The 22,696-nt window shown below is 40.7% G+C and overlaps 1 protein-coding gene across 1 annotated transcript in view; it reads left to right on the top strand.

Annotated features, from left to right (window-relative positions):
• The window catches only part of LOC141166324 (dual oxidase maturation factor 1-like), an 82,665-nt gene that overhangs the window by 23,856 nt on the left and 36,113 nt on the right, over positions 1-22,696 (top strand). The window contains exons 2-3 of the mRNA XM_073652894.1: positions 4,034-4,097; positions 18,889-19,054. Coding sequence (XP_073508995.1) covers positions 18,914-19,054 — 141 coding nt within the window. The 5' untranslated portion in view covers positions 4,034-4,097; positions 18,889-18,913. The remainder of the gene's footprint in view (positions 1-4,033; positions 4,098-18,888; positions 19,055-22,696) is intronic.

Here is a 22,696-nt window from a genome sequence, read left to right as displayed (position 1 = left end):
AGCCCCAGAAAAGGCGCATCCATAGGATGCGTCAATTCTGGCACTTAGCCTCGCTCTTCCCACTGCCCTGTAGCGGTGGCAGTGGGGTAATAGGGTTGGGGTTGATGTCAGCTTATAATGCCAGCTGACATCAAGCCCAGGTTAGTAATGGAGAGGCGTCTATAAGACACCCCCATTACTAACCCCATAGTCAAAGTTACAAAAAAACACAAACACCCAGAATAAAGTCCTTTAATTGAAATAAAGACACAATTCTTTATTGTTCTAAATTAAACCATACTTACCATGACGCCCATTCCAGCTGAAGCCAACGATCTCCTGCAATAAAAGTAAAATAATAAAGCAACATCATCCTTACCTTTCCATGGTTCCCACGACAGCTTCAGCTCTGCTACATTCACATGACAGGCTGGACCGCAGCAGAACGCTGCCATCCAGCTTGCCATGCGGCAGACACTGAGAAGCGCAGGCATGCTTGCGCTCCTCAGTGTCTGGCTGTGACGGCATCCAGATGAGCCGATTTCATGTCCAATGAACTCAGCTCATCTCATGCACGTCACTGACAGCGTGGGAAAATTCTCCTGCGCATGCGGTGAGTGCAGGAAAATTTTCCCACGCTGTCAGTGACGTGCATGAGGTGAGCTCATGTCCATTGAACTCGGCTCACTTCATGCACGTCATGGACAGCGTGGGAAAATTCTCAGCGCTCAGCGCTTGAGCAGGAGAATTCTCCCACGCTGGGATGGCATTGAGATGACAGGCTGGATCACAGCTGAGCGCTGCCATCCAGCTTGTCATCCTTCAGAGACACTGCAGAGCGCAAGCATGCCTGCGCTCTGCAGTGTCTATGAATGATGGCATGCTGGATGGCAGCGCTCAGCTGCAATCCAGCCTGTCATCTCAATGCCATCCCAGCATGGGAGAATTCTCCTGCTCAAGCGCTGAGCGCTGAGAATTTTCCCACACTGTCAGTGACGTGCATGAGGTGAGCCGAGTTCATTGGACATGAGCTCACCTCATGCACGTCACTGACAGCGTGAGAAAATTCTCCTGCACTCACCGCATGCACAGGAGAATTTTCCCACGCTGTCAGTGACATGCATGAGGTGAGCTGAGTTCATTGGACATGACCTCGGCTCATCTGGATGCCGTCACAGCCTGACACTGAGGAGTGCAAGCATGCCTGCGCTTCTCAGTGTCTGCTGCATGGTAAGCTGGATGGCAGCTTTCGGCTGCGATCCTGCCTGTCATGTGAATGTAGCAGAGCTGAAGCTGTCGTGGGAACCATGGAAAGGTAAGGATGATGTTGCTTTATTATTTTACTTTTATTGCAGGAGATCGTTGGCTTCAGCTGGAATGGGTGTGATGGTAAGTATGGTTTAATTTAGAACATTAAAGAATTGTGTGTTTATTTCAATTAAAGGACTTTATTCTGGGTGTTTATGTTTTTTTGTAACTTTGACTATGGGGTTAGTAATGGGGGTGTCTTATAGACGCCTCTCCATTACTAACCTGGGCTTGATGTCAGCTGGCATTATAAGCTGACATCAACCCCAACCCTATTACCCCACTGCCACCGCTACCGGGCAGTGGGAAGAGCGAGGCTAAGTGCCAGAATCCTATGGATGCGCCATTTCTGGGGCTGCTGACGGCTGGTGTTTCTAGCCTGGGAGGGGGCCAATATTCATGGCACCCTTCCTGGGCTATTAATATCAGCCCCCAGCTGTCTGCCTAGCTTTTGCTAGCTATTAAAATAGGGGGGACCCCACGTCATTTTTTTGGGGGTCCCCCATTTTAATAGCTAGTAAAGGCTAGGTATTCAGCTGGGGGCTGATATTAGTAGCCTGGGAAGCTCCGTGGGTATTACCCCCTTCCCAGGCTTCAAACATCTGCCCCAGCCATCTGCTTAACCTCCACTAGAGACTAAAATTACGGGGAACCCCATGCCAATTTTTTTTAAATAAATCCTTTATTTTAACACTAAATGACAAGTACAGTAATCAACACTATCACTGTACTTCATATATATGTGACTGACATGTTTCTATCTATCTAATTTATGTGTGAAGCTCTATTCTTTCTGTTATAAATTGTCGGGTACCGCTGCTGAATAGCTTTTTTAAAGAGACGGTGCATGAAAACATTGTTATTTTTTGTATGTATATGTGAGTGACATGTTTCTATCTATCTAATCTATGTGTGATACTCTATTCTTTCGGTTCTAAATTGTCGGGTACCGGTGTATGCCGCTGCTGAATTGCCGGCTTTTCATGTTTCACTGTGAGCACTGTTCCCATCGATTTGGGCAACCACTGTAATGCCACAACCACCATGGCTGTGGCATTACAGTGAGTGGCAGACAATCCCTGCATGATTGGTGCTCTAAATAGCGCCAGACATGCAGGACACGCTTTTGGTGCACGAACAGTTATCGAACATAACCTCGAACAGCCGAATTTTTTGCAAATCGTTCGCGTTCGTCGAATGACTCAAACACCGACCAAAACAGCTCGAATTTGAGATTGGCGAACAGTTCTAGTCGAACACCGCTCATCTCTAGATATGACCCCTCCTACTTCGCCGAGTATTTTTGATTTCTCTGTATGCCCCTGCTGCAGGTTTATTGTAAAATCAGTGTTTCTAGCAATGTTCATTTATCATAATCTTGCAGTGTAAATAAATTCTTAGCTATTGCCAAAACTACAGTTTGGATCTCCACTTATCAAAATTGGCAGGTAATTCTACATATAGGCCATACTGAAGCCTCAAAGAGCCCATTTCGAGCATAAATAATGGGTTCACAACATCGTACATGTGGATTCTTTCCTGTTAAACCAGTTAGTCTAATAACCCTCTGTCACAAGATGTTTAATGGTTGATTCATTGAAGGAGTTGCAATAAACCTTATTTTGTAGGACTAGTTTTTCTAGATATCCTTGTACTACTACAGCATGAGCATGATTATTGTTAACATCTGTGGACCAGTGCTTGTTGTGGAATATCTGGTTTTCTTTTTCCTCCAGTTGAATATAAATAATTACAGTCACACACTAAATTGAAGTCTATTTACGGTACTAAATTGTAATATTCTTTAATATTTTATCAACTAAGATGACTATTTTTAGCATACCTGCACACCAAATGGTGATTTTTGGATCATGAAGTGGCTGTGGTGAAGCTTTTGTGAATTTACTGTATACCAGTAAGCTACTTGTTACTACAGTTTTGCAAATGAACACACTGGAGTATATGGAACCACGTTTCATCACATTTGGGCTATAACACTTGCGGTCTACAATCATATATTATAGCCAGGTGAATTATGCTTTTGTTAATCCCATCATATGCCAGTTCCACACCAAACTATGTACTACTGTTTTTTTCTGGAATGGAAAGGTCTGTAAATTGACAAAACAAACCTTCCTGTGCTTGTTTGCTTCCTGTGATTGTTTAGTGCTCACAGGGGAGATGCTTGATGGGAACATAATGGAGCCTAGAAAGAAGGAAGCAAAAAGAAATGTGAACAGGGAACATATGCCTGAATCATCTGTCCAGCTGCGTAACACAAGTGCCAGATGCTTGGATATCAGCCTTCGCTATACTCATAAAGGACATGAAAAGTCTATTAAAGCTGATGGATCCCGCATGCAAAATATTTGGCTTGAAAGGCAAACGGAGGTTGATGGATATGAAAACTGAACGTGATAAAAGAGGACTTCCCAAAGAAGATGTAGATGCATCTGAGCATTACTTCCGAGCCGCCAGAAGATGATATGTGTTCCACGGTGCACAGTTTGTCAACTTCACTTTGCTAAATAAATGCAAGATTTTAACAAACCATCACTAATTGGTTTCTTACTCGCAATTTAATAGGGCATAGCAAGTTGATTTTATGGTGACTGTGGATCAATATTTCATACAGGGCCATTTTGCAACTGCACAGGTAGCTCTTACAGTATGTCCATCCTTGTGTTTCTGTGTATATTTATGATCTTACTTGTTCCTCACAAAACTTGTGGTTCCTCTCTCTTAGGCGCACAGTAGAGCATACACCATTGCTCTAGTGGATAACTAAGTGGTCCAGTACAAACAGCCAGGTAATGATCTTTAACCTTTTCTATGTTTATTATCATTTTGTCCTTTGTTATTGCATTATCATTTTTATTTTTACAGCAAAATAGAAAATAAATTGAAACCTGACTACTTTCCTGCTTGTTTCAATTAAATATGGATGCTATTTCATATACAGTACAATAACAATTACAATAATAATGCTGAGCCACAGTAGGCGGTTGTTTCTTCCATTAATCATTAATGCATTGGGTGAACAAAGGATATCACATGCACGCATATTTTAGTCAAGATTTTGCATTGATTTATTTTACATGCTATCTTTCATTCTAAAGGCTCCCATACATATGATATGGTTGACAGCTATCTCTCCCAACTCCCCCATACACTAACATTCCTATGTTCTGAATGAAATATTATTAGCTCATCTCCCGGGAGAACAGAAGGATTCACTGTTGGAATTCCAATGTGCCAATACTTTTTTCCCCTTAAACCCTCCACATCATCAGTCGAGGTAGATGTGGGAGATCTTCATAAACATTAAATTGTCAGTCGTTACCTCCAATATCGACATGTTCAGTAGTCTTTAGTCTAATGTGTATGGTGGATTTAACACTGTAGCCTTGACTCATCAAGACCGGCATGAAAAACGCCATTTTTGATGAGGGGTCATGGTGGAGTCAGTAGCATCTGACAAGTAGTATCCGACTCTGTGAGCCTCACCACAAATCTTACTCCAGTTAGGGAGTAGAGTAAGGTTATTGGCGTATGGAACACCACAGCTCATCATGAATTATATTACACCTAAGCTCCACCCAATTTGACAGAGATTGATAAAATTGACGTGAAAATTCCAAAAATTGCTACATTTTTTAGTAACTCAGCATAGCGCAAAGATTTTGCTAGTTTTGAAAGCAATTTACGCCAGAAATCTAGTGAAATCACTATGATGAATCAGAACCTGCATTTTTTATGCATTTTTTATTTTTTAATGTTTGAGAGTACAAAGGGGAGTGAGACTTTATTTGTAGCCTTTACTTTTCAACCTCAATTACAAAAAAATTGGGATGTTGGGTAAAGAAAGCAAGAATACAATGATTTAAACATCTCTTAGACCATATTTTACTGAGAAAATAGAACACATATCCGAAGTTGAAAGTTAGACATTTTCCCATTTCTTTTAAAAAAGTTAACTCCTTTAGAAATTGATTGCAGCAACTGATCTCAAAAGTTGGGACAAGGCCATGTCTACAGATGTGTAGTATCCTCTCTTCTTTATACAATAGTCTGTAAACATATGGGAAATGAGGAGACAAATTGCTGGAGTTTTGGGAAAGGAATATTGTCCTATCCTTTTCTAGCTGCTCAAGAGTCCTGGGTCTTTGCGAAATTTTTTATTTCATAATGTTTTCTATCAGTGAAATGTCTGGTCTACAGGCGGCCAGTTCATCAACTGAAGAACAACAAGCCATGCTGTTGTGATGGATGCAGTATGTGGTTTAGCTTTATCTTGCTGAAATATGCAAGGTCTTGTCTGGATGGGAGAATATATTGTTCTAAAACATCAATATAATGCTCAGCATTGATAATGTCTTTCAAGATGTGTAAGCTACCCATGCAATAGATACTAATGCAACTCTATAACATTAGAAATGCAGGCTTTAACAATCTGGACGGTTACTCTCCTTTTGAGTCCGCAAGATACAGTATCTGTAGCTTCCATGAAGAATTTCAAGTTTTTGATTCATCTAACCACAGAATTGCTTTCCATTTTGCCTCAGTCCTTTTTAAATGAACTTTAGCCCAGAGAAGACTGTTGCATTTTTTAATTGTGTTGATAAATGGCTACTTTGCATGATAGACATTGTACAATCTACAATTTCTGGAAGTATTTCTGAGCCCATGCAGTGTTTTACATGACCGAATCATGTTTTTAATGCAGTGCCACCAGAGCGCCCATAGATCAAAAGCATCCAATATTGACTACTGGCCATGTCCATTGTCCACATGGATTTATCCAGAATCTCTGAACCTTTTGATGATATTATATACTGTACATTTCCGGGATATTCAAAGTCTCTGAAATTTTATATTGAGGAATATTGCGCCTAAAAAGTATGGAAAATTTTCAGAAAATATGTTTGGATTGGTGAACCTCTGACCATCTGTGTTTCTGAGAGGCTCTGCCTCTCTTGCATGCTCTCTTTATACACAGTCATGTGACTTAGTTAAAAATTTACTCTCCAATTTATTTCATTTCTTTTCCAGCCTTCTGTTAACCCTGTCCCAACTCTTTGGACATGTGTTGCCGCCATCGATTTTATAATTTAGTTTTTTTTTCAAATTGAATGAAAAAAATGTCTAACTTTCAGCCTTTGATATGTGTTCTATGTTCTATTGTATATAAAACATGACTATAAGAGATTTCTACTCATTGTATTCTTGTTTTCTTATGATTTTACACAGTGCCCCAACTTTTTTTTGGAATTGGGGCTGTAAATTTGCATGTTTAACCCCTTAGCAACATATGACCTACTAGTACGTCATATGTCAGCTTCCTGACTAAGTATGCTGGTATTGCTGTATAAAGCACAAGCTATAAGATGATCGCAAGTTCAAGTCCCCTAGGTACAAAATACAGTAAAATGTAAGAAAAAAGTCTTAAAAATATGAAAAACATAAAAAATGCACAAATGTGGTTTTGCTACGTTCATAAATGTCCACTCAATCTAAATGTAAAATTAATTAACCCGATCAGCAAACGGCATAATAAAAAAAAGCATCAAAACCACAGAATTGAGTGTTTTTGACCACTGCAACAGTGGAACAAACATGCAATTAGAGGCTACTAAAATATCATATCTAACCCCAAGTAGTATCACACAGCTCCAGCAAACGAAAATTAAAAATATTACGGCTCTCGGAAAATGGTGATACAATTAAAATTTATATGTTACAAAGTTTTGATTTTTTTTTCATGACTTAAATTTAAAAAAAAATGATGCAAATTTGGAAACTCTGTCATTGTACTGATCTGGTGAATCATATTTCATATGCCATTTTTTCTATATAATGAATGCTGTAAATGAAAAAAAACTATTGAGGAATTGCACTTTTTCTGCTATGTTTCCACATTTGGAATCCTCCTCCCCTTTCCAGTACATTACATGATAAAATGGATGATATGATTCAAAAGAACAATGCGTTTCGCAAAAAACAAGCCCTCATATACAGTACAGACCAAAAGTTTGCACACACCTTCTCATTTAAAGATTTTTCTGTATTTTCATGACTTTGAAAATTGTACATTCACACTGAAGGCATCAAAACTATGAATGAACACATGTGGAATTATATACTTAGCAAAAAATATTGTGAAACAACTGAAAATATGTCTTATATTCTAGGTTCTTCAAAGTAGCCACCTTTTGCTTTGATGACTGCTTTGAATACTCTTGGCATTCTCTTCATGAGCTTCAAGAGGTAGGCACCGGAAATGGTCTTCCAACAATCTTAAAGGAGTTCCCAGAGATGCTTAGCACTTGCAGGCCCTTTTGCCTTCACTCTGCGGTCCAGCTCACCCCAAACCATCTTGATTGGGTTCAGGTCTGGTGACTGTGGAGGCCAGGTCATCTGGCGTAGCACCCCATCACTCTCCTTCTTGGTCAAATAGCCCTTACACAGCCTGGAGGTGTGTTTGGGGTCATTGTCCTGTTGAAAAATAAATGATGGTCCAACTAAACGCAAACCGGATGGAATAGCATGCCGCTGCAAGATGTTGTGGTAGCCATGCTTTGTTCAGTATGCCTTCAATTTTGAATAAATCCCCAACAGTGTCACCAGCAAAGCACCCCAACACCATCACACCTCCTCCTCCATGCTTCACGGTGGGAACCAGGCATGTAGAGTCCATCCATTCACCTTTTCTGTGTCGAACAAAGACATGGTGGTTGGAACCAAAAATCTCAAATTTGTACTCATCAGACCAAAGCACAGATTTCCACTGGTCTAATGTCCATTCCTTGTGTTCTGTAGCCCAAACAAGTCTCTTCTGCTTGTTGCCTGTCCTTAGCATTGGTTTCCTAGCAGCTATTTTACCATGAAGGCCTGCTGCACAAAGTCTCCTCTTAACAGTTGTTGTAGAGATGTGTCTGCTGCTAGAACTCTGTGTGGTATTGACCTGGTCTCTAATCTGAGCTGCTGTTAACCTGCGATTTCTGAGGCTGGTGACTCGGATAAACTTATCCTCAGAAGCAGAGGTGGCTCTTGGTCTTCCTTTCCTGGGGCACTCCTCGTGTGAGCCAGTTTCTTTGTAGTGCTTGATGGTTTTTGCAACTGCACTTGGGGACACTTTCAAAGTTTTCCCAATTTTTTGGACTGACTGACCTTCATTTCTTAAAGTAATGATGGCCACTCGTTTTTCTTTACTTAGCTGCTTTTTTCTTGCCATAATACAAATTCTAACAGTCTATTCAGTAGGACTATCAGCTGTGTATCCACCTGACTTCTGCACAACACAACTGATGGTCCCAACCCCATTTATGTTCAAGAAATCCCACTTATTAAACCTGACAGGGCACACCTGGGAAGTGAAAACCATTTCCGGTGACTACCTCTTGAAGCTCATCAAGAGAATGCCAAGAGTGTGCAAAGCAGTCATCAAAGCAAAAGGTGGCTACTTTGAAGAACCTAGAATATAAGACATATTTTCAGTTGTGTCACACTTTTTTGTTAAGTATATAATTCCACATGTGTTAATTCATAGTTTTGATACCTTCAGTGTGAATGTACAATTTTCATAGTCATGAAAATACAGAAAAATCTTTAAATGAGAAGGTGTGTCCAAACTTTTGGTCTGTACTGTAGCTCCATATCAATGGAAAAATAAAGAAAAGTTTTGGCTCTTGGAAAAAGGGGAGACAAAAAAGAAAGAGTAAAAAAGGAAAATTGCCTTGTTGGAATGGGGTTAAAGAGGACATGTCAGTGGATTTTTATTTAAACTGAGTACCTCCTCCAATTGGTGCTGCCCTGCTGATACTTGAACAGGTTTTCTATTTTTTTCTGTGCCCCTCCATTCTAAAGTTATGCCCCCACCTCAGTAAAAAAAGATGCACATTTTCTCCTTTGATGCTGTCTAAACAGTTTAAGTAAAAAAATCTAGGGAAAAGTCATCTTTAACAAAAAAAACATGACAGTCAAAGATTTTTGTTTTTTACAAATGATCCCAAATGTATCTTATTGTGTTCCACCAAAGGGGCAGTGTGTTACCCACCACAGAGGCAAGGTATGTCCATTTTATTTGGACTTGCTCCTGAGGTTCAACCTCTTCCAATAGACATTAGATTTATAGCAGGCATTTTGATAGGGAATGACTGCCAGCTTTATCACTGCCACTCTGCTAAAAAAAAAAAATAAGTTTATTTTTTTTAATTATTGCCTTGTAACTTTTTGATCTGTGTCACATGGAAAACACGTTGTCAGTTTTACTATCTAAACTTAAACAGTACTGGGAGGTTTTATGTTATTTTTTATAGGACACTTTTAGATTTAGGGTGTCTGCTGAAGACAATTATAAGTGCATGAAAGTCACATTACTTAATCTGCTTCTCTGCAAACTTGTCTGCAGTAATTTACGTATTCCTAGAACAGGTGCACCCACGCAATCTACTTGCAAAACAGCCTTAAGCATTTTTTTTTTAAATGAGACAAGATATATATTAAACATGCTGGCACAGGCGTAGCTACCTTGGGCAGACAGGAGAATTACCAAATCTGGGAAAGAAATGAAACATTGTTAGTCAGTTAATGAGAGAACAATTTATTCTTGTCATTTTATTAATGACTCCATAAAATCCTTTCTTCATGATAAGATCGTTATCTATAGGCCTATTTGTGTACTATAAAGATCTTCTATGATAGTTATATGAGGTTATAGGAGTGTTGAAATATTCATCTCTCAAAATACTACATTAATTTGGGTTATTTAATTTTAGCACTGGGCATTATGTGGTGTTTACTAGTATCAATTAATCTATATATAACTACAATTAAAGAGAATCTATCACCAGGTTTTTGCTGCCTAATCTGAGAGCAGAGTACGGGCAGATACACTGATTCCAGCCATATGTCACTTACTGAGCTGCTTAGTTTTTATACAATCACAGTTTTGTCAGAAGTAGATTATCACTAGAAGACTACTTGACCTACTGACAGGTAGTTCAATCCCACCCCAAAAACTGATTGGCAGCTTTCTGCCTATGCAGAGTGTTCACAGAAACCTGCCAATCAGTGGTGTGGGTAAAATTATACAGAGCTCAGCATTCAGGGAACTGGTAGATCTGCAGCAGATAAAACAGTGATGTCATAAAAAATACAACACACATCCCAGTAAACTGTAAGTGATAAATCGTTGGAATCAGGATTTCAGTCTCTACATCATGCTGCTCTCAGATGGGGTATCAAAAAAACCTAGTGATAGATTCCCTTTAAGAAGTATAGTTTTAAAACATATAGTTATTTTTTAAGAGGGCTAACCTAGGGCTAATCTAATCAATAAGTTTATAAGGGAAAATTTATCATTCCCTCTACACTAGTTTTCCGCTGTCAGTCACATTTTTTATCATTTTGCAATTGCAAATTTTGAAAAGTTGGCGTTGTTAGCAAAAGGTTGCATGACCTATCACCATACGATAAATTTACTATAAAGTATGCCAGAGGTGAGGACCCAGCGGTCATGGTGCACATTGGCACAAATGACAAAGTTAGAGATAGATGGAAGGTCCTTAAAAATGATTTCAGGGAATTAGGCTGCAAGCTTAAAGCAAGGACCTCCAAGGTGGTATTCTCTGAAATACTACCTGTACCACGTGCCACGCCAGAGAGGCAATGGAAGATTAGGGAGATAAATAAGTGGCTCAAGAACTGGTGTAGGAAGGAGGGATTTGGGTTCCTGGAGAACTGGGCCGACTTCTCAGTTGGCTACAGACTCTACACTAGGGACGGGCTGCACCTCAATGGGGAGGGTGCAGCTGTGCTGGGGGAGAAAATGGCTTGAAGGTTAGAGGAGTGTTTAAACTAGGGATTGGGGGGAGGGTATTCATTTTATAGGTGGGGAAGAGAGTGCAGATAGTGACCTGGGCACAAATAAAGAAATTGAGGGTGGGGTTAGAACAGTCAATAAAGTAAGAAGGAATAGAGGTACAGAGAGATACATAAAATGCATGTACACTAATGCCAAAAGCCTCACCAACAAAATGGAGGAATTAGAATTAATTTTGTTGGAAAATAATTATGACATGGTGGGGATATCTGAGACGTGGCTGGACGAGAGCCATGACTGGGCAGTTAATTTACAGGGCTATAGTCTGTTCAGAAATGACCGTACAAACAAGCGAGGGGGGGGGTGTGTTTATATGTAAAATCATCCTTAAAACCCATCTTGTGGGAGGATATATGTGAATCTAATGGAAATGTAGAGTCCCTGTGGGTGGAGATAAGGGGAGGGGGAAAAAATACTAAATTAATGATTGGGGTTTGTTACAAGTCTCCAAAAATAATGGAAGCAGTGGAGAATATCCTCGTAAAGCAAATAGATGAAGCAGCGACTCAAGGAGAAGTCATTATTATGGAGGACTTCAACTACCCTGAAATACATTGGGGGACAGAAACCTGTAGTTTAAGCAAAGGTAATAGGTTTTTGACAATTATGAGAGACAATTACCTTTCACAACTGGTTCAGGACCCAACAAGAAGGGGGGCACTGTTAGGCCTAATATTAACCAACAGGCCAGACCGCATATCAAATATATGAGTTGGGGGTCACTTGGGTAATAGTGATCACAAAATAATAAGTTTTCATGTAACCTTTAATAAGATGTGTAGTAGAGGGGTTACAAGGACACTAAACTTCAGGAAGGCAAATTTCCAACGGTTGAGAGATGATCTAAGTGCAATAAACTGGGACGATATCCTGAGACATAAAGCTACACAAAGCAAATGCGAGACATTTATTAGCATCCTGAATATGACCTGTGCACAATATATACCCTATGGGAATAAACATGCTAGAAATAAGAGGAAACCACTATGGATAAATAGAGCTGTAAGGGGCGCAATAAGTGACAAAAAGAAAGCATTTAGAGAACTAAAGCAAGTAGGTAGTGATGAGGCAGTAAATAAATACAGAAAATTACATAAATTCTGTAAAAACCAAATCAAGGCAGCAAAGATTGAGGCAGAGAGAATCATTGCCAAAGAAAGTAAAAATAATCCCCAAATGTTCTTTAACTACATAAATAGTAAAAAACTAAAAAATGATAGTGTTGGCCCCCTTTAAAATAGTCTGGGTGAAATGGTGGATGAGGATGAGGAAAAAGCCAATATGCTAAATGATTTTTTTTCAACCGTATTTACACAAGAAAATCGCATGACAGAAAACATGATTAGTGATAACAAAAATTCTCCATTAAATGTCTCTTGCTTAACCCAGCAGGAAGTACGGCAGCGTCTAAAAATCACTAAAGTTGACAAATCCCCGGGCCCGGATGGGATACACCCGCGAGTACTGCAGGAATTAAGTAACGTCATAGATAGACCATTATTTTTAATCTTTAAAGATTCCATAATAACAGGGTCTGTACCACAGGACTGGCGTATAGCAAATGTGGTGCCAATATTCAAAAAGGGGACAAAAACTGAACTTGGAAATTATAGGCCAGTTAGCTTAACCTCTACCATGGGTAAAATGCTGGAGGGTTTCCTAAGAGATGCTATACTAGAGTATCTGAAGAAGAATAACCTCATGACCCAATATCAACATAGGTTTACGAGGGACCGCTCCTGTCAGACTAATCTGATCAGCTTTTATGAGGAGGCAAGTTCCCGACTGGAACAAGGAAATGCAGTGTATGTTGTGTATATGGACTTTTCAAAAGCTTTTGATACCGTTCCACACAAAAGGGTGATACATAAAATGAGAACAATGGGGATAGGGGAAAATATATGTATGTGGGTTAAGAATTGGCTCAGTGATAGGAAACAAAGGGTGGTTATTAATGGAAAACACTCAGACTGGGTCTCAGTTAACAGTGGGGTACCACAGGGGTCAGTATTGGGCCCCCTTCTTTTTAACATATTTATTAATGACCTTGTAGGGGGCATACAGAGTAATATTTCAATATTTGCAGATGACACTAAACTCTGCAGGTTAATCAATAGAGAGGAGGACAATTTTATATTAAAGGAGGATCTATGTAAACTAGAAGCTTGGGCTGAGAAATGGCAAATGAGCTTTAATGGGGATAAATGTAAGGTAATGCACTTGGGCAGAGGAAATAAAATGTATAATTATATGCTTAATTGTAAAACACTGGGCAAAACTGTAACTGAAAAAGACCTGGGTGTATTGGTGGATGACAAGCTCACGTTTAGTGGCCAGTGTCAGGTAGCAGCTGCAAAGGCAAATAAAATAATGGGATGCATTAAAAGAGGCATAGATGCTCATGAGGAGAACATAATTTTACCTCTATACAAGTCACTAGTGCGACCACACTTTGAATTCTGTGTACAGTTCTGTTCTCCGGTGTATAAGAAAGACATAGCTGAACTAGAGAGGGTGCAGAGAAGAGCGACCAAGGTTATTAGAGGACTGGGGGGTCTGCAATACCAAGACAGGTTATTACACTTGGGGTTATTTACTGTGGAAAAACAAAGGCTTAGGGGTGATCTAATTACTATGTACCAGTATATGAGGGGACAGTACAAAGACCTGTCTACTGATCTTTTTACTCTGAGGCCAGAGACTGGGACAAGGAGGCATCTTCTACGTCTGGAGGAAAGAAGGTTTAATCATAATCACAGACGGGGATTCTTTACTGTAAGAGCAGTGAGACTATGGAACTCTCTGCCGCATGATGTTGTAATGAGTGATTCACTACTAAAATTTAAGAAGGGCCTGAATGCCTTTCTTGAAAAGTATAATATTACAGGTTATATATACTAGATTCCTTGACAGGGCGTTGATCCAGGGAACTAATCTGATTGTCGTATGGAGTTGGGAAGGAATTTTTTTCCCCAATGTGGAGCTTAGTGGTTGCCACATGGGTTTTTTTTGCCTTCCTCAGGATCAACATGTTAGGCTATGGGTTGAACTAGATGGACTTAGTCTTCCTTCAACCTTAAAAACTATATAAATCAACGGACCGAACCCCGTGATTATCTAACATAATTAGTAGTCAGGGTGTTCCTCAAAATATACATAGAGCCTACAAAGATTATAGAGTATCAACCCCTAAAGAAAAATAATAATCTAGAACAAGATTATAATGCAAATATAGAACAACTTTATTGATGAGACAGAATAAAATCGTATAGCAAGATTAAAAAAGGTCACTCGGGGTAGAAATACACACACATACAGAGCGGCACATGTAAGTAGTCCACAAATGGATAATCGACCCTCTAGGCACATGTATTATATAGTACAAGAATACCTATGTACAGGCTAATATATTTCAAACATCGTGGACTTAATACATGTGAACTATGGGGCCTCCATATGAACCAGTTAGACAGATACATGCATAGGTGGGGGCCATATAAATAGTAAAGAGTCAGAACTAGAAACGTGTCAATAAGGTAAAAGGCTCACCCATAAAGTGCTGGTGGAGACCACTAGGTCGCTCTGAAGCCCCGACGCGCGTTTCGCGTAGCTTCCCCGAAGAAGCTACGCGAAACGCGCGTCGGGGCTTCAGAGCGACCTAGTGGTCTCCACCAGCACTTTATGGGTGAGCCTTTTACCTTATTGACACGTTTCTAGTTCTGACTCTTTACTATTTATATGGCCCCCACCTATGCATGTATCTGTCTAACTGGTTCATATGGAGGCCCCATAGTTCACATGTATTAAGTCCACGATGTTTGAAATATATTAGCCTGTACATAGGTATTCTTGTACTATATAATACATGTGCCTAGAGGGTCGACTATCCATTTGTGGACTACTTACATGTGCCGCTCTGTATGTGTGTGTATTTCTACCCCGAGTGACCATTTTTAATCTTGCTATACGATTTTATTCTGTCTCATCAATAAAGTTGTTCTATATTTGCATTATAATCTTGTTCTAGATTATTATTTTTCTTTAGGGGTTGATACTCTATAATCTTTGTAGGCTCTAACCTTAAAAACTATGTTACTATGTTAGAAAACTGGGAGTAAATTGTAGATGAAATTTGTGCCAACTTATGGCTGTTGTAGATTTAATTTTGACACAGCCCAAAAGATGCACCAAACTGTTAGGAATCATGAATCCATGCTCCCACCTGGGAATGGAGAAAGTCCGGTGATATGCTACTCCGGTTGCAGGCATTGCCATTTTCCTGACCCTTCAGCTGGAGCTACTATGCGTGCAGGGAAACTGTCCCAACCTTATGGAGCATCGCATTCTGGTGTTGTAGGATGTGTGAGGACGCAGGACGCCATGTCTCTCACTGATTTCCCCAGTTGCCAGGCAATGCAGGATGCTGCTTTGTCTGGCACTAAGCAGTGGTGGAATTATGTTCATTGTGCTTTGCAAGCTAGCAGGAAGTGGGATGATTGGGAGGTATTCAACACCTGGCCTTTAGGCAGGCTATTTAATTCTGCTCCCTGCTCAGTGCTTTGCTGTTTATTGCAGTTCCTATGTGCTGTGGTCGTGAGTGGTGCTAGCAGTAGTGTTGCTATCTTTTCAGGGATTTTCTAATTTTCTCTTCTGGTTTCACTTCCTGGGGTTCTTGCAGAGGTACTCACCTGGTTCTTGACTAGGCACCAGCCGTGTCACAAGACATTAGCTGTCCGTCAACAGTGGGCTTGGGAAGGGCTCTGCCAATGTCCCCCTTCCATTTACTGGGAGCAGGGTGAAGAGTATTCCCGGCCCTCAAGGTTTCGCCTAGCTGGGCAGCTTGTGCCAAGTGTGTATATGGCTGCTCTTTTGCTTGCCTGGTGCCAGTCTTTTTGGGTCCCTCTGCAAAGTGCATAACACAAACTTAATAAGAATGAAAACTTGATAAGAGTGCATCTCTTAATAAATGTGGCACACCTTACTTAAGTGGGCTAGGTCAAAATACCTTTGCCCCTCTCACCCCAGATAGTGTTTTACATCTCCCTAAAAGACATGTTGGTATTCAAGTATGAAAAGATTTTTGTGAACTATAGATATAAATGGGTGGGTCTAAGGCTGTTTTTTATGGAATTGCCCACTATTTTACACATTTTACTCCAAGTCCAAATTTCAAAATGAGAATCTGATATTTAAAGGGAACAAGAAAATATGCTGAAAATAAGACGCTCAGAGAAAACGTACTTTTAAAAACCACTCGGGAACTTTGGTCTTGGATGACTAGTTCAAGGCAGGTTTCTGGCTGCTTGTCTCCACCCCAGTTCCCAAGATGGGTGGTCTTTTCCTATGTGTGTGTGTAGGGAGAGCGTTGTTAGTCACGGAGAGCGTTGTGGGGAGCAGCTGTGAGGGATTGGTCTCAGACTACTCTTCAAAGATATACAAAATATATTTTCTCTGAAACACCACATGGAGTGAAATACACACAACTGCAATAACGCAGCCAGTGTTTGATTCATGCTGCATGAGATTCTGGCAGCATAAGTTATTTAACAGTTAGAGCAGCAGGTAACAATAGTTTAACAATTCTTGTTATGGACCAAGACAGGAGCCACTTACAAACATTGTGAACCTTATTATTCTTTGGAAAATATAAAAAGTTCTAATTACAAAAATTTACTTTTGCTTGTATAAGAACAGAAAATGGAAATATGATACAATTCCATGACATTGAGGAGAGACCTGGTAGCATTAGATGGTTGCTCATTATAAATAATCACAATAAAGGGGTTCTGCACAATAATATGCTGATTTATTTAACAAAAAAAAATTATTTTTGACCTTTTTTCATTTGACTTCTATTAAGACTTATGCATGGTTTTAGATATACTTGTGATTTATCATAAGAATGTTGCCTATTCGTAATATTGTCTGACTTATGGCTTTCTATACGTAACTGTTACTGGATGGCAGAACAAGCGCAGTCAACTTTCCGTCAGTTTAGCTGCACTTCACTGTAGTAAAGTCACCCATCCCAGTTGTCTCTATTAGTGCCAGTGCAAAAGTGCTAGTGCAAAAAAACATGGACATGTGAAACGCACCATAGACTTTAATGGATGCACACTCTATCCATGTAAAACACAGATGGAACACGTACGTGAAAAATAGACGTCTGAATAAGCCTTAGGCAGTCTGTATTAATAAATTGATAGGCAACCTGCTTATCATAAAAAAAAATATTTATAATCATACATTATTTTAAATAGAAGTTGAAAAAAGGTCAAACATTTTTCTTCAAAAATATACCTACATATTATTGTGGCATAACCCCATTAAGTTAAGCCAAGTTGTACAGTGCCACATTTGTGCGCTATTAGCAATGTATCTAGTGAAGAATACTTGTGCTGCAAAGTGTCCAATAGAACATCTGAATGTCTCCACATAAAATCACATAAGGCATACGGAGTTAATTTAAAAAATGTAATACAGTTCTATGGGGTTTGCATTAACTCGCACAGAGCTTTAATATCACAGCTATGTGCAGATTACATAGCACAAACCTGCTGACTGATTCCCTTTAATTTCTTTACTTCCAAGTAACATATTTTTCGGACCATAAGATGCACTTTTTCCCAAAAAAAATTGGGAGGAAAATGGGGGGTGTGTCTTATGGTCCTACTTACCGTGGAGTAGCGGTGGTGGTGGAGCGGGATCGCAGGAAGCAGGGCCCTCCATTCCCTCTCTCAGGAACCTGGCGGTGGTGGCAACAGAGGAGGTGAGATGCTACGGGGCCAGTGTCTGGCTGTTGGCGGTGAGGCAGAGCAATGTGCGCTGCTTTTTCGGTGGCCGCGACCATCTTCCTGAAGCTGTGATCTACTGGAAAATGGCTGCTAAGATCCCACTCTGCGCATGCGCCGGCTCGGGCGGCCATTTTCCTGTAGATCACAGCTTCAGGAAGATGGCTGCGGCCACTGGAAAAGCAGCGCATGCTGCTCTGCCTCACCGTTGACAGCCAGACACCGGCCCCGCAGCATCTCACCTCTTCTGCTGCCGCCGCCGGGTTCCTGAGAGAGGGAATGGAGGGCCCTGCTTCCTGCAATCCTGCTCCATGACTACCACAACTCCCCACTGCTGGAGCACCCCCTTCTCACACCCAGGGTCCGCAGCATTCTTCAACTTCCGCCGGCTTCCTGAGGGACCCTGCCTCCTGTGACCCCCACTCCACCTCGCCCCAGATAAGAGACCTATTCAGACTATAAGATGTACCCTCATCTTATGAAAAATATTTTTTTTCCTACTTTCCACTCCAAAATTTGGGGTCCGTCTTATGGTCAGATGTATCTTATAGTCTGAAAAATACGGTATATAAAACCTTTTCTTGTAGGCCGGTACTAATATTTGTGGCTCTTCGCAGCCAATAACTATGCAAAGGACTTGTCCGAACGGTTTCACAAATGTGCATTTACATTGCTAAATATGCTTATATTTCTTGTTTCATGTTTCAGCTACCATAACACATATTCTTCCCAAGAGTTGCAACATAAAGATACTCAAATTTCTCTTACATAGGATGTGCAGCTATGAAATTTTGCTAATGAAAACAGTAAAAGAATTTAAAAAAATGCATAAATGAATATGTTTAGTTTTTTGCTGCTTCTTGACTACAATTAATTTTAATATATTGTTTCTATTTGTTTTGAAACTTTTCACTTTACAATTTTCAGGTCTCCTGGCCAAAAGAAAATCAGCATGCAAACAGCTGTTTTCCCATTTTATTCCCTATGGAGAACTCCATTCCTGTTTGACACCAAAATCGTTGAAATTATAATAATATGTCTGATTACTGCAACCACTTTTATTGTCATATTGCCTGGAATAAGAGGAAAATTGGTAAGAATAGTTAATGAATGTATTAGTCCACTACAGTGATTTTAAAAATTTTGAGTGAGTTTTGAACTATAGTCGAAAGGACACATGCCCTTTAAATATGTATGCCTAAAAGATGCCCATAAAGAGTTAAACCATTGGTGCCAAGCACACTTGAGCCTCTGTTCATTGGGCTGCACTCCTATCTCTATGGCCTCACTCAACCGTCAAGTACGCAGAACTAGAAAAAAAAACATAGAAGATATGGTTTATAGAGAAACGTTTTCAGAATTACCCTGGCTTGATAAAGGTCATTGTCTGGCCAAAAAATTGGCATGACTTTTTTTTTACTGTTTGACATGTGACTAAATAAACATGATGCATCACTTTACTCCATACAACTTATTTTCAGAGTCTGGTGGTGGCATGCTTTCCACACCTCTAAGTGAAACTTGACATTTTGCTTGCTGATGTAAGGCTACATTCACACACAGAGTTTTTGCTGCTGTTTTTTTAGCAGCCAAAACCTGCTCTTTTGGTAGTAAAAATGTTGAGTTCAAAACATCCTTGTTGTGGCATTTTTGTGAAATTTTTGTTACATTTTTTGAAGCATTTTTTTGGGGTGTGGATTGCATGTTTGCATTGTTAACAGTACATGTTCGGTTAAGTTAGTTTTATTCCCCAAACACACTGAGAAAAAAACATTTGTTCAATCTTTTAATTTTCTTTTTGTTTTCTATTGGTGAAAAAACGCTGCAAAAACGCTGAAAGAATTAACATGCTGCAGATTTAAAAAAAAAGCTGCATTTCTCATTCAGTAAGGAAATAAAATAAAGTGTTTGCATGAGATTTCTGAAATCCCATCACTTTTGCTGGTAATGTAAAAAGTAGCTTTTAATTTGCATTAAACAAAAACGCAGCAGAGAATTGCTGCAAAAACACTCTATGTGAATATAGCCTTAATCATGGATGTAGCTGCAGTTCCTGGCACGCAGCTTTTGTGCTATTAGTTAATGGCAGTGGAGGTATAGAACTGTGCAGTTATTGAGTCAGCAGCCCTGCTCTGTTACTTTGTGGATTGCCAGTTTATTGGAAAATTGTTTTGTTTCCTAAACGCTTCCACTTTTCAAAAATACCACACACAGTTAATTGTGAACTATTTAGAAGGGAAGAAATTTCAAGAACTGACTTATTACAACAGTGGCTTCCTGTTATATTACTACGGTCAAATTCTATGAGCTCTTTAGAAGAACCCATTCTTTCCCAAATGTAAGTAATGTCAGGCTGCATGGATAGAAGCTGGATTTAATACACACTTGTGGCAATGGAAGTGGGTGAAAAACCTGAATTCAATGATTAAGAAGCAGGGCCGGCTCCAGGTTTTTCTGGGCCCCGGGCGAAAGAGTCTCAGTGGGCCCTTTTAACACATACATGATTCATGATGCACAGATACGGCAGAGAAATATATGTATAGTACACAGGGCCCAGCCTGCCACTTCATCCTTCACATATGCAGACATGCGCACACACACGGTACGCAGACATGCGCACGCACACACGGTACGCAGACACATGCACGCACACACGGTACGCAGACATATGCACGCACACACGGTACGCAGACATATGCACGCACACACACACGGTACGCAGACACATGCATGCACACACAGTACGCAGACACATGCACGCACACACGGTACGCAGATAAGTACACATACAGACATACACATATTTTTACACAAATTCTTAAAGACATATATAAAACAGACAAATATATATACACAGTCATACACACTGACATTCACATACATGCACTCACACAGACCCATTACAAGTATTTTTAATATGGGGATTGGGGAAGCCTCACTCACCTGTCCCCGGTCCAGTGTCCTGTCCAGCAGCTCCTCAGGTATGGGGCAGTGCAGGGCCCCCGGCATGTCACAGACATCATGGCCCTGGACCATCAGAGGGGCCCACTTGCGGTCGGGTCCGGGTCCGGGCCGCTCCCCCCCATCTGTGCAGGACCTCCGACGGTGTTTGATTGCCGGCACTCCCCCCAGACATGGCCGCGCGCTGTGCGGCTGTGTCTCCTAGTAATGACGCGGCAGGGGCAACACACAAGCACAATTAAAGGTGCAGTGCCGTCAACCCTGCCGCGTCATTACTAGCAGACACAGCCGCACAGTGCGCGGCCGTGTCTGGGGGGATTGCCGGCAATCAAGCAGCGCCTGCGTCACTGAACAGGTGCCGAAGATGCGGCCAGGGCCCCGACAGTGAGTGGGCGGGTGGGTGTGTGGGCCCGGCCCCGACAGTGAGTGGGCGGGTGGGTGTGTGGGCCCGGCCCCGACAGTGAGTGGGCGGCTGGGCCCGGGCCCCGACAGTGAGTGGGCGGTGGGCCCCTCTGATTTTCCAGGGCCCCGGCACTTGCCCGGGTACGCCGGGTGCTGACGCCGGCCCTGTTAAGAAGTCCCAGTAATTTTGGCCATGAAGTGTACAGTATCACATGAAGAACGATAGAATTGATAATAGTCATATTTCTGAAAACGAAAAAACAAAGCAAGATGTACAACCCCAAATTCAGATAAGTTGAGTCCTAGAGCAATGGCCCGGACTGTGCAGCTAACCCCAGGGCTTAAGGAAGAGTCCAATAACTTAGGAGGGATGCTAGGCACTAATTTTGGCTTATAAGGGGTTAATGGTAAAGGGAAGCTTTTGAGACGGAATTTTTTGAGGGAGGAGAATAATGAGGGTTACCTTATTGGTGGGTACCTAACCAGAGGGTATATTTTTATTTATTTTACTAACCTATATAACACCATTTATTCCACAGCGCTTTATAGACATTATTGGCACTGTCCCCATCAGGGCTCACAATCTAAATTCCCTATCACTATGTCTTTGGAGTGTGGGAGGAAACCGGAGAACCCGGAGGAAACCCGCACAAACACAGGGAGAACATACAAACTCCTTGCAGATGTTGTTTGTGGTGGGAATTGAAGCCAGGACCTCAGCGCTGCAAATCTGCAGTGCTAACCACTGAGCCACCATGGATATATAAAGAAGGGTCACTGAGGGGGTGTCCATTTTCCAATGGGAGTAATTGTACCCTGAACATGTCAGCCACCAGCCGTATAAGATTCTTATTTTAAGGGTTACTAAAGCTGATTTGATCACTTTGTTGCAGCAGTTGGCGGAAAGGGATCTTTAACCACTTCGCGCCAGAGCCTGTTTTTGCCTTCGTGACCGGGCCAATTTTTTCAATTCTGACCACTGTCACTTTATGAGGTAATTACTCTGGAACGCTTCAACGGATCCCCCTGATTCTGAGATTGTTTTTTTGTGACATATTGTACTTCATGATAGTGGTAAAATTTCTTCGATATCACTTGCGTTTATTTGTGAAAAAATCGGAAATTTGGCGAAAATTTTGAAAATTTTGCAATTTTCAAACTTTGAATTTTCATGCCCTTTAATCAGAGAGATATGTCACACAAAATAGTTAATGAATAACATTTCCCACATGTCTACTTCACATCAGCACAATTTTGGAACCAAAATTTTTTTCTGTTAGGAAGCTATAAGGGTTAAAAGTTGACCAGCGATTTCTCATTTTTACAACAAAATTTACAAAAACATTTTTTTAGGGACCACATCTTATTTGAA

This window comes from Phyllobates terribilis, unplaced genomic scaffold (assembly GCF_046119375.1).
Source record: "Phyllobates terribilis strain yellow unplaced genomic scaffold, ASM4611937v1 Scaffold_11__3_contigs__length_659146591, whole genome shotgun sequence".
NCBI lineage: Eukaryota > Metazoa > Chordata > Amphibia > Anura > Dendrobatidae > Phyllobates > Phyllobates terribilis.
Note: the sequence above shows the minus strand (reverse complement) of the source record. Positions and strands in the feature narration are given on the sequence as shown.